Source organism: Rutidosis leptorrhynchoides, chromosome 9 (genome assembly GCF_046630445.1).
Source record: "Rutidosis leptorrhynchoides isolate AG116_Rl617_1_P2 chromosome 9, CSIRO_AGI_Rlap_v1, whole genome shotgun sequence".
NCBI lineage: Eukaryota > Viridiplantae > Streptophyta > Magnoliopsida > Asterales > Asteraceae > Rutidosis > Rutidosis leptorrhynchoides.
In genome coordinates, this window is record NC_092341.1 from 22,331,522 (window position 1) to 22,344,929 (window position 13,408).

The 13,408-nt window shown below is 33.2% G+C and overlaps 1 protein-coding gene across 1 annotated transcript; it reads left to right on the top strand.

Moving 5' to 3' along the window:
- The first annotated feature begins 12,370 nt into the window (after positions 1–12,370).
- On the top strand, positions 12,371–13,076 carry LOC139867821 (uncharacterized). The gene is made up of 2 exons (XM_071856172.1): positions 12,371–12,778; positions 12,864–13,076. The coding sequence occupies exons 1-2, from the start codon at positions 12,371–12,373 to the stop codon at positions 13,074–13,076; spliced, it is 621 nt and encodes a 206-aa protein (XP_071712273.1).
- The last annotated feature ends 332 nt before the right edge of the window (positions 13,077–13,408 follow it).

Below are 13,408 nucleotides of genomic sequence, written 5' to 3' on the forward strand. Positions count from 1 at the left end.
CCCCAAGGTAATAGTAGAAGTAAATAGATTTTTCTGGTGGAAGATTGAAAAGAAGGATGACAGAAATGATAATTAGGAAAATATCAAGGATTAGAACGGGATTAAACATTTTCACAATCTTTTGGATGTATGAACTAAGAAAGAAAGTATAGGAATGGTGAGAATAATGGAACGGAAGAGTTTAATTTATAATGGAAATATAAGACAGAGTAATCAACGCAGATCACCGTATTTAATTATAGAGATCTTAATTTCCTTACTCGCCAAAGAATTCAAATCTTTTAGATGTCAAAGATTTTCTTTAAATCCCCTGAATTCCGAAATCCAACCAAGACAACGTCAAAAGCTAAGACGCATCTTATTTTCTAAATTCCACCGTGACTACGTCAAAAGTTAAATCTCTATCTCAATCTGTTGTGACAGTTTCACTCGTACGCTTCATCTAATCGAATCGTTTTATCTATATTAGTCAATAATGATAAAACTTCAGTTATTAACTCATAATCATCATGAAAACATTTCTATTGTTAACCATGACGACCTTACTTAAATTTTGGGACGAAATTTCTTTAACGGGTAGGTACTGTAACAACTCGGAAATTTCCAACCAAATTTAAACTTAATCTTCATATGTTTCTGATACGATAAGCAAAGTCTGTAATGTTGAGTCTCGAAAACTTTGGAACAACTTACATGAATACATTTGCCCTTTTACCATTCATGATGATTCACGAACAATTGTTTTATATATATATATATATATATATATATATATATATATATATATATATATAAAGCATAACTAATAAGTTAAATTAATACAATACAATATAATTATTTGAACTGAAAATGTAAAATTAATATATAGAATAATTAAACTACTATTAAAATGAATATATATATATATATATATATATATATATATATATATATATATATATATATTTATGATTTTTTATGAATAATTAATGATTATATATATATTGTAATGTATAAAATATTAAACATTCAATAAAGGTTATATATTATATAATTACTAAATATTAAATAATTAATAATATATTATTAACAAACTTGAATGTAATTGTTATATTATTATCATTACTAATATCATTATCATTAATAAATTGTTATGATTATTATATATAAATAGTAATGTATAAATGTTAAAAATTAAATATATGTTATTATATAGTATTAGTTATTAAATACTACATGATTAATAAATTGTAATATTAATATATTTAAATTACAAGTTAAAATATAAATGTTATATTATTATATTTACTTCCATTATTAATTAGTATTAATATTAATATTAATATTAATATTAGAATATTATTATTTAATAAGTATAGAATTAATACATCTAAATTGTTATATCATTATAATTAGTAGTAGAATTATAACCTTAAGTTAATATGATTAATTATTATTATTATTATTATCTTTATCAATATTATTATTAATATCATTATTATTCTTATAGTTATTATTAATAGAAAATAATACAAAATAGTATTTTTGCCATTTATAATATAATTATTATCACCTGGTTAATTACTAGTATCATTATTATTTATTTTTAATAATGATATGATTTTTATTATTAATGTATTTATAATTACTAGTTATTAATATTAATATTATATATAAAATCAAATAATAATGGAAAATTGTTATCAATCACAATCGGTTCTTGGATCTTTTCATCAACTTGTGCTCAAGAATATTAAACTTGTCGATTCTAAATCACTACATGACAATACCCAGCGATTTCTATTAGCAATCGTTGTCTTCTTTTTTGTTTTTATTTTTTATTTTTATTATTTATTTATTTATTTATTTATTCTGTCTGATATAATAATTGTCGACTCCTATCTTCTGTAAATCATTCAATTTCAATTGCTATATGAAACCATTCGACCTTAAATTATTAACCATCACTACCTTCATCAAATATCATCGTTACTTACTGCAAGTCGAAGAAGAAAAACAGAAAAAATAGAAAACCCAGTAAGCAGCTCTGTTCATGTAACTTTAAATTAAGTACTTCGAATTTGAGTTCAATTACAAAATCTCTTATTGCAGTCTTGTTTGAAATTCTTCCCTCAATCTACCTACAAAAACTCAGCCTACAAATCTTTCAAACAAGTATGAATTGTCGAGTCAAAGCATATTTCAAAAAAAAGTCAAACTATCTGTAAATCGTGAAATTCAAACTCATTTTAATGTTTTAAGCTTAATTAATGAACCAGATAGTTTCTAATATAGATTTAGAATCTTTTTCGTGTTGTAATCTTTGTGTAAAACGTTCTAAATTTCAAAATCATAACTTGAGTTCATATGGGAGTCATCGTGTCCGTTTCAGCCATTTTATTTCATTCTTAATCTGTTTAAAATCAAATTACTCAATCTTTAATTGTTTTTGTATTAATTTTAAGTTCTAAAATTTAATAAATAACTCATTGTTAATTTGATTTGATCTTTGGTCGATTTAAAATATAAAGAAGATGAAAGAATGGCAAAACGAGTTCTGTTATTGTTACTTTTTTTTTCCTTTCTGTAATTAAAAACACCCCTCCAGGTCGTATCTGCTTCTATTAAAACACCTAAAGCCAACAATTTATTCATGGTTATGATTGCTAAGGGCTTTGATCGATTGGTCTGTGAAAAGGAAAAATAGGGAAACAGATGTTAAATGGGTTAGATAAGTGCAAACTGAATTATAGCAGATAGATAGGCTAGCTCAGCTGGTCAAGAGTGTTTTGGGTTTACCGAGAGGTCTCGGGTTTGAGCCTGAGTGTAGGTTGTTTTCTTTTTGGAATTCATTACATTTGAGGTAGTTTTTCCAATCTTGTTATTTTTATTATTATTATTATTATTATTATTATTATTATTATTATTATTATTATTATTATTATTATTATTATTATTGCTTTTATGTTAGTTGTTATTATTAGCAAAATGATTAATAATATAAACTATGATATTATTATTATTACCATTAGTATTATCAATACTATTATTATTATTATTATTATTAGTAATATTATTATTGTATTATTATTGTTAGTATCATTATTAGTAATAACATTATTATTATCGTCATTAGTATTATTACTACTCGTTATTAGTATTAGATATTATTATCAATATTGTTGTAAAAATAAAATAACTTATCATTATTTTTATTATTAAAGATTATCATTATCATTCTTATTATTAGTATTATCACTATTAATAAAGTTATCCTTATTATTATTATTATTATTAGTAAATCATTATTATCAAAAATATCATTTTTGTAAATAAATATTTTGAACATTAAATATACTTATTACATGTACTATAATTATAATTAAATTTCACATAACTATATATATCAAACCTATTAAGATTATTTATATAAATACTTACAAATGACAACTATCGATTTTTAAATGTAACACTAAACAATTGTGTATATAAATATGGACATATTAATATAACTATATAAATATTAATCATTTTGAATATATACACAAATTAACTATACAAATTAAAAGATAATAAAAATATTTGTACAATTACGATTATATGTTTTAATATAAATATACAAATGATATAAGTTCGTGAATCCGAGGCCAACCTTGCATCGTTTAGTTGTTTAATGTTGTTATATGTATTTTTACTACAAAATACATTATGGTGAGTTTCATTTGCCTTTTTACCCTTTATATATTTTTTTGGGCTGAGAATACATGCGCAATTTTTAGAAATGTTTTACGGAATAGACACAAGTAATTGAAACTATATTATATGGTTGAATGATCGAAGCCGAATATGCTCCTTTTGCTTGGTAACCTAAGAATTAGTAAACCGATCTACTAATTGACGCGAATCCTAAAGATAGATCTATTGGGCCTAACGAACCCCATCCAAAGTACCGGATGCTTTAGTACTTCGATGTTGTTTTTATCATGTTCGAAGGATTTCCCGAAATAATAGGGATATTCTTATATGCATCTTGTTAATGTCGGTTACCAGGTGTTCACCATATGAATGATATTTTTGTCTCTATGCATGGGACGTATATTTATGAGAAATGAAAATGAAAATCTTGTGGTCTATTAAAATGATAGAAATGATTATTTATGTTAAACTAATGAACTCACCAACCTTTTGGTTGACACTTGAAAGCATGTTTATTCTCAGGTATGAAAGAAATCTTCCGCTGTGCATTTGCTCATTTTAGAGACATTAATTGGAGTCATTCATGACATATTTCAAAAGACATTGCATTCGAGTTATTGAGTTCATCAAGATTATTATTATTAAGTCAATTATAGTTGGATGTATTATGAAATGGTATGCATGCCGTCAACTTTCAATGAAATGAAAGTTTGTCTTTTAAAAACGAATGCAATGTTTGTAAAATGTATCATATAGAGGTCAAGTACCTCGCGATGTAACCAATTGTAATGTATTCGTCCAGGTGGATTAGGATGGGTCGTTATAGCTACATGGGTGTATTTGCTGATCAATAAGAGTGATTGTTTCAATGTATTGAAGTCATTTCTCAAATTTGTTGATACTCAATTTGATAAGAAGGTTAAAGTAGTGAGATCAGATAATGCCTTAGAGTTTGTCAAAGGTGATTTGGGTAAATTTTTAGCTACACAAGGTATTGAGCATCAAACATCAATTCCTGATAGACCACAACAAAATGGCAGGGTTGAGAGAAAACATAGACATATACTTGAAGTAGCTAGGGCATTTAGGTTTCAAGCTAATTTGCCTTTAAAGTTTTGGGGTGACTGTGTTACCACTGCTACTTATCTCATTAACAGATATCCTTTTTCATTTTTGAAAAATAAAACACCTTATGAGGTTCTACTTAACAAACAACCTACTTATGAGCACTTCAGAATATTTGATTGCTTTGCCATGGCTGTTAATCCATCAAGGGTTAAAGAAAAGTTTCAATAAAGGGGTATTCCTTGTGTGTTTATTGGATATCCACCTCATCAAAAGGGTTACAAGTTATATAACTTGTTAACTCATTCAATGTTTGTGTCAAGGGATGTTCAATTCTATGAACATATTTTTCCCTACTCTGCAGAAAATGTTAAGAAGTTCTTAAATCCTGTTCCATCCTCTATACCTAATCCTGTTTCATCTACTACACTTAATCCTTCAATATATGATGATCCTTCTATCATTTTTGCTTCTAACACACAAGATAATAATGAACCTCCTATTCAAACTACCATTACTACCACAGCACCAGAAGTAAAAAGGTCAACTAGGGTCTCTAACCCACTAGTTTGGCACAATGATTATGTTTTTCCAGGTTCTTCAAGTGGTTTATCTCATACTCCTATTGCTAATCAAGTATCAAGTCCTGTTTTACAAGGTGAATTTCAAGAGTATGTTACTGCTCTTATTGCTCAAGTTGATCCAACAAGTTTTAAAGAGGCTATTGTAGATTCTGGTTGGTGTGAGGCAATGGATAGTGAAGTCTCTGCATTAGAAACAAATAATACTTGGGAAATAGTTGAATTACCACCTGGTAAGAAAGCAATTAGTTGTCATTGGATATACAAAACTAAGCTTAAAGCTGATGGTACAGTTGATAGAAAAAAGGCAAGACTGGTGGTAGATGGCAACAGACAAAGAAAGGGTGTGGATTATGCTGAAACATTTGCACCTGTTGCTAAGATGGTAGCTGTAAGGTCTTTATTAGCTGTTGCTGCTATGTATGATTGGGAGTTATGTCAAATGGATGTATCCAATGCATTCTTACATGGTGATTTAATGGAAGAGGTTTACATGAAAATGCCTATGGGATATGTAGGTAAAGGGGAGCGTGTGCAGGATGTTAAATCTGCTGATAGTAAAGTCTGCAAACTCATTAAGTCATTGTATGGCCTCAAACAAGCACCAAGATAATGGTTTGCTAAATTGTCAAGTGCTTTGATTTCTTTTGGTTATCAACAATCTAAGGCAGATTATTCATTGTTCACCAAAAAGGACAATGAACAATTTACAGCTATTTTAGTATATGTGGATGATTTATTGATTACTGGAAACAGTCATGATCATATTGTTCAACTGAAAGAACAATTGAAATCCATTTTTCACATGAAAGATTTGGGTGAGTTGAGTTAATTCTTGGGTTTAGAAGTGTCCAAGTCAGAACATGGGATCTTTATATCCCAAAGAAAGTATACTTTGGATTTGTTAAAAGAAGCTGGTGTCCAAAATATGAAACCTTACAAATTGCCTATGGATCAAAACATCAAACTTACTGCAGATGTTGGTTCTCCCCTGGATGATCCAGAGGTATACAGAAGATTCATAGGTAAACTCATTTACTTAACCATTACTCGTCCAGATATATGCTACACTGTACAGTTATTGAGCCAGTTTATGCAGAATCCTACTTCTGTACATATGCAAGCTGTCAAACATTTGTTGAGGTACTTGTTATTAGCTCCAACTCAAGGTATTATCCTTGCTAATAAGTCTGCTGTACAGTTGAAAGCTTACTGTGATTTGAATTGGGCAAGTTGTCCAATGACTCGTAGGTCAACCACTGGTTTCTGCATTTTACTTGGTGATTCACCATTGTCATGGAAGTCAAAGAAGCAAAATGTAGTCTCACGATCATCTGCAGAGGCAGAATACAGGGCAATGGTATTAACATGTTGTGAAGCACTTGGTTGGTAACGTTGCTGAAGGACTTAGGATTGTCTGATCTAGGTCCAGTTGAATTGTTTTGTGACAACCAGGCTGCAATTCACATTGCTGCAAATCCAGTTTTTCATGCTAGAACCAAGTATATTGAGGTGGATTGTCATTATGTAAGAGATCAAGTGAAGTCGGGCCTGATAAAGACTCAATATGTGCCCATAAAGTCACAATTAGCAGATGTTTTTACCAAAGTCATCCCTAAAGATCAGCATAATAAGCTCTTATCCAAGTTGGGAGTTTCATTGCCAAAAACTCACAACTTGAAGGGGAGTATTGATGTAAATAGAAGTCCAGGGACTAAAGTGTAAATAGAAGCCCAGGGACTGTTTTGTAGTTATTCATTGTGTAGGGTATTTTATGTATCTTAGGCAATTAGTTGTTAATACTGTTTAGGTTCTGTTTAGGTGGTGAATCTCCAGGAGTTAGTTTATAACAACTCGTTTGTTTCATTTTATAATTAACTTGAATGAATGAAAGTGTGTGTGTTCATCGTTCAATCTCTGTGTTCTTCATTGTTATCACTTTTCAATTACATACTGGCCGGAGGTGCTTCTAGAAGCTATTTCTCTTCCCTCGTATTGTTATTGTTTTTGTTGTATAAAGGTATATGATAAGTACCTGAAATCTACAAATGTATTCTTCTTCCTTCGTTGAGAAAAATTCATTCATCTTCTCAAGTTCGTTCTCCAGCAACTGTCTGAAACCCTCTTCACGACTCATGGGATCCATTAGATTCAACTGCTTCTTTAAGCCTTTGTATGCCATACAATGGCCCTCCCATTGTGGCATGATGTTTGATATTTTAACACGATGTATCTTTCCAAATTTCATATTTATTTTCTTAACGACGACTTGCTCCAAAGGCTTAAATGGTTGATCATTTATCAATCCAAACCCAGGCATAGTTAATTAGAATATTCGTTTGTTCAAGAATCATACCATTTCGATACTTGTTCCTTAAGCTAGTCAAAATATTCGAAGTATATCCGCCTTAGATTCTGTCATCAAGAAGAAATTTATCTCCTCCCTTTGATCATCACATAAGTCCATTTAAACCCTTCCAAAACTTCATTATCAGATTGTATATTCTATTCGTTATGATTTGTAGTTTTGTGCAAACCAACTATTGTGATTGATTATTCCTAAGACACATTCATATAGTAATCATGCTCTTTCTTCTTTATTCGTACGACATAATTATAAATCATGTGACAAATATATCAGTTTAGAATCCGAAGTCTGTCAAAAAGATCTATTATGTGCAATAGTACATGTTTAGATTCTACCGCAATGAACTTGGTTATTCTAGTGTCTATCAAGGACTACTAACTAAAAATTAAGTACACCCCAACCAATCAACATTTTTAATAGTTTAAACCTACTCGATTCGAGACTAATATTTCACTAGAAAACGATAAGGCGAACAAGCTGAGTATGAATGTATGATACAAAATTCCTTAAAGACTTGTCTTTTGAAAGATTACATATCACATGGGGGACAATGTACAAATTGAAGAAATAAAAAGTATGTTAAGTTAGCATCTCAGTTGTATAGATCCATATAACTAATATGCTATAAAGATGAATAAGGTCAAGCTTCATATAGATCTTGTATAGTATTGTGCATGTGCCTTAAGCTAGTACCTAAATTGACATTTTCTCAAATAAATGGACTTGTGAAGTATATTTTGTAAAATTATATATGAACTTGGATCTAATTAGACACAGTAGTGTTAGGAATGAAGCACATGAGCTCTAACAAGACTTGATAACCCTAGGTTATCAAACCCACTTACAATTAACGAAAATAGTTGATGTATACGAAGAAACTAGCAAAAACGATATAGACAAGAGAATTTAACGAGGTTATATGTAATCCTCGGCCACCAAAGAGAGTTCTTTTTTTGATAAATTTCGTGGATACATGTATGGGTTACAATAAGATGCTTGAATAGGCAAAACTAAACAAAGAAATAGCTTTGGGAACAACTCGATTTTGGAAACTTCCTCGCAGACGAAGACGCGCCGCGCCCATAGAGGGCTGCACTGCGCCTTTAAGGCAAAATCCGAAATAGAAGTTTTATTCAGCTCGAACTCTATCCACACTCTAGGCCGCGTCGCGCCTTGGAGAGGCCGCAGCGCGCCTCCACTGGTGAACCAAATTCTTCCTTTTTCGAATCCTTGTTTAACTCACTTCGTACTCCAACAATCTCCCACTCGAAGAGATGTTAAACGGTATCCATCTTAACCTGACATCATCAACATCATCATCCCACAATAACAACTTGACCCGCTAATTATACCTCCTTTTGATACCGTCGGATTTGCAACCGGATCACGCCGCACTTCATTCAATAACCTTCGAACAAGTGAAGTCTTTCGACACCAAAAATTACTGCTGAGCTATAATACGATCTTTATGTTACTAGCTTGGGAAACAAGAACCTCTCTTTGGCTATGGCACATACCTCCTTAGTTTAGGATATAACGGGTCATTTGAGTTCGACCGACCCAATTAACCCCATCGCCCAAGCGATCCACCCGTACACAATTTCATTCACCCGATTCAACTTTCCAACAAAGAATAAACCCACCGATAGATCAAACATGTGGACAACACCATCAAGGCAGCCGTTTGAGAACGCAATCACACCCTTGATCTTCCACATAACCGCCTTTGCTTTCACCATTGGAACATCGACCACATACGTGCGCACGTCTTTTGACAAATCCAATTTTCCATCCCTAGCCAACTCCCACTGTATGGATGTATCATTAACCACGACTCTTAAGAAAACCTCTTGTTCATCTTCCTCGGTCGACCACAACAAAATTGCCATTGGAGAAGATCTACCCGAAGTACCGAACACTCTAGTGTACCCAATTCGACTCGAATTTTCACTAGCTTCAACTCCCTTTGAGATCCCTCACAAACAAGATCCCTCAACAATTCCGGAAAACATTAACATGCTAGGACTTTTGACATCCACAAAATCACCTAGCCATTTCTCTTTAGGAACTTCAACCATATACATGGTTCCCCCTTTAAACCCGTGAGTAACCATATAATCTCCCTTAAACACTACCCACTTTTGATCTCCAAATAGGACATGACAATTATCGTCATCCAATTGCCCAACCAAAATCAACCGACTCTTGAGCTTTGGAACGAACAGCACATTCCTCAAGATCCAAGCATAATTCAAGTGTCTAACCACGAGATCACCAATACCCGCAATTTCAAGTATACTCTCATTCGCAACTCGGACCTTACCAAAGTATTCCTTGAAGTTCACCATCTCGTTCATGAATGGGGTAACATGATACGAGGCACCCGAATCTAAAACCCAAGATTCGTCAAGAACCTCTTTTTGACACATCAACGCATCTTCGATCACCACAGTCTATACGCTCCCACCCGACTTAAGACTCGGGCACTTTAACTTATAGTGACCAACTTGTTGACAATTCCAACACACCACGTTCTTCCTCCTTGATGGACTTCTTGACCTTGCTCTTCCCCGACTAACACTTAGAGCCGAACCCGAACTTCCATTCGAATCTTTCCTACGAATACCTTCGCTAAGAATCAAATTCCAGATTCCTTCAAAAGTTAACTTAGTAGTTTCGGTTGAACCACTAACCGCCGTAACTGTACCGGCCCAACTCTCGGGCAATGAAGATAGCAAAAACAACGCCTCAAGCTCATCATCGAATTTAATATTCACCGATTCAACCGTGTTAAAATCGAATTAAATTCATTAACATGATCCACCGCCGAGGAACCCTCCATCATCCTAGCATTCACCAATTGCCGAATCAAGAAAACTTTATTCAAAGCGGATGGCTTTTCATAATTGTTAGATAAAGCCGTAAGCAATCCCGCCATTGTGGTTTCACCCACGATGTTATAAGCAACGTTCTTGGCCAAAGAAATTCGAACAACTCCTAGGGCTTACCTATCCAACAACTCCCACTCGCCTTGAGTTATCTCTTTCGGTTTAACATTCTTCAACGATTGGTAAAGCTTCTTTTGATAGAGCACATCTTCAATTTGCATCTTCCAAAAGCTAAAATCATTCCCATCAAACTTGTCAATCTTTACATCACTCTTTTCAGCCATTGTTCCCGTAAAAGCGAACCAAAGCTCTTGATACCACTTGTTAGGAATGAAGCACGTGAGCCCTAACAAGACTTGATAACCCTAGGTTATCAAACCCACTTACAATAAACGAAAATAGTTGATGTATACCAAGAAACTAGTAAAAACGATATAGACAAGAGAATTAAATAGGTTATATGTAATCACGAATGATTACTTTAATCCTCGACCACCAAAGAGAGTTCTTTTATTGATAAATTTCATGGATACATGTATGGGTTACAATAAGATGCTTAAATAGGCAAAACTAAACAAAGAAATAGCTTTGGGAACAAGAAAACTCAATTTTGGAAACTTCCTCGCAGACGAAGCCGCGCCGCGCCCGTAGAAGGCCGCGCCACGCCTTTAAGGCAAAATCCAAAACATAAGTTTTCTTCAGCTCGACCTCTGTCCACACTTTAGGCCGCGTCGCGCCTAGGAGAGGCCGCGGCGCGCCTCCACTGGTGAACTGAATTCTTCCTTTTTTCGAATCCTTGTTTAACTGGCTTCGCACTCCAACAAGTAGGACCTATAATAACTATTGTGTCTTGACCAAAAATTTCAAATTAAATTGATACCCCACTTTTTTGACCTGTTTACCCTAAAGGGGTGATAAAAATCATCTCAAGGTTAGGTAATTTTGACTTGCCAAATGACCAACCCGGGAATGCGTTATATTTTTCAGGTTGAACTCGAATTTAAGTTGTGTTAACAAGTTAGCCCAACTACTCAAAAGTAATCTACTCCATCATATTTGACATGTCAACTTGACCTCACCCTAATATGTCACCCATACTCGTATGCACCAAACTATATCAACGACAAAGTATTACTATGAAATGTTGATTGCATTGTTAAGTTTTTTCTTTTCTTTTTCATTAGAAGCCTTGAGGGATGAACATCTAAAATTCGAGCTAATGGTGAAAAGAAAAGAGAATTTGATTGATGATTCTCGAGGATTAAAGACTTTTTGTGAACGAGTCTGGATGCCTTTGGTTGAAGGATTGAGGGATTTAATCCTAAATGAAGTACACAAATTGAGATTATCTATTCATTCGGGCAGTACGAGAATGTACCATGATCTGAAAGTGTTATATTGGTGGCCTACAATGAAAACAGACATAGCGTAATTCGTGAAAAAGTGCCAGAGTGGAAATGGGAACACATAACGATGGATTTCGTAACAAAGTTACCCCGAACCCATAAGGGAAATGACATGATTTGGGTAATAGTGGACCGTTTGACTAAGAGTGCACACTTTCTGGCCGCGAGTGAAATGTCTTCGTTAAGTAAGTTGGCTCAGTTGTACATGAATGAAATTGTGGCTCGACATGGGATACCATTGTCTATTGTGTCAGATAGAGATTCGAGGTTTGTATCTAACTTCGACAGAGTTTACAACAGAACCTGTGTACTCGTGTTAATCATAGTACAACATATCATCCTCAAACAGATGGTCAAAGTAAATAAACGATTCAAACGTGAGAGGATATGTTAAGAGCTTGTGTATTAGAATTTAGTGGATCGTGGGATACTCATTTACCATTAGTTGAGTTTGCCTATAATAACTCCTACCATTCAAATATCGGCATGCCACCCTACAAAATGTTATATGGTAAACGGTGTAGGACTCCATCGTGTTGGTTAGAAGCTTGTGAGAAACAGTTTGCAGGTCATAAGATTGTGCAACATACTGCAGAAAAGGTGGCAATAGCTCGTGAAAAGTTAAAAGCTGCCAGAGATAGACAAAAGATGTATGCAAATCCTCGTCGACAACCAGTGACGTTTGCCGAAGGTGAGCGTGTATATTTAAAGATGTCACCGTGGAAGGGTGTAATTCATTTTGGTAAAAGAGAAAAGTTAGCACCAAGATATATTGGTCTGTTCAATATCAGACAAGTATTAAATGCTTAGACAGTGGTTTTAGATTTTCTAACAGAACTGGCGATTATTCATAATACGTTCAATGTGTTACATCCGCAAGTGCAAAGTGGATGATGAAATTCATATTCTACCACTTCAAGATCTGAAAGTAGATTCAAGTAAGAAATTAGTAGAGGAACCTGTTAAGATCTTAGACAGAAAGGTGACCAAGTTACGTAGAAAACATTTTCTAATGGTGCTTGTGGAATGGAAACATAGTTTGTGTGCAAACTTAACATGGGAAATCGAGGAGTTAATGAAAGCTATACCCTGAGTTGTTTGACCTTGACCAGATTTCGAGGACGGAATTTTCTTAAGGGGGTAGATTTGTAAAAACCTCGACTTGGGCCTAGTGGTAATGACCCATTTACCCTTATGTGTTAATGATTGTAATTTTATAATTAGGTGTTTATAATTATTTAAGTGGCTAGTTGAATTCGTTTTGTGATAAGGATCACATAACATATTTTATTATGTGAATTGGACCTCGTTTGGACCGCTTAATGAGGTACATTGTGTTTCAGATAACTGGTAAATACCCGTGTATTATACAGAATGGGTTTCCTCACGATGAACAAACCCCAAATAGATTTATACTCATGTTCG

Bases quoted from the DNA above. Each gene is read 5' to 3' on its own strand.
- LOC139867821 (XM_071856172.1), top strand. From the start codon at position 12,371: ATGTTAAGAGCTTGTGTATTAGAATTTAGTGGATCGTGGGATACTCAT. The intron at 12,779-12,863 runs GTATTAAATGCT...TACATCCGCAAG, and splicing joins GTCTGTTCAATATCAGACAA to TGCAAAGTGGATGATGAAAT.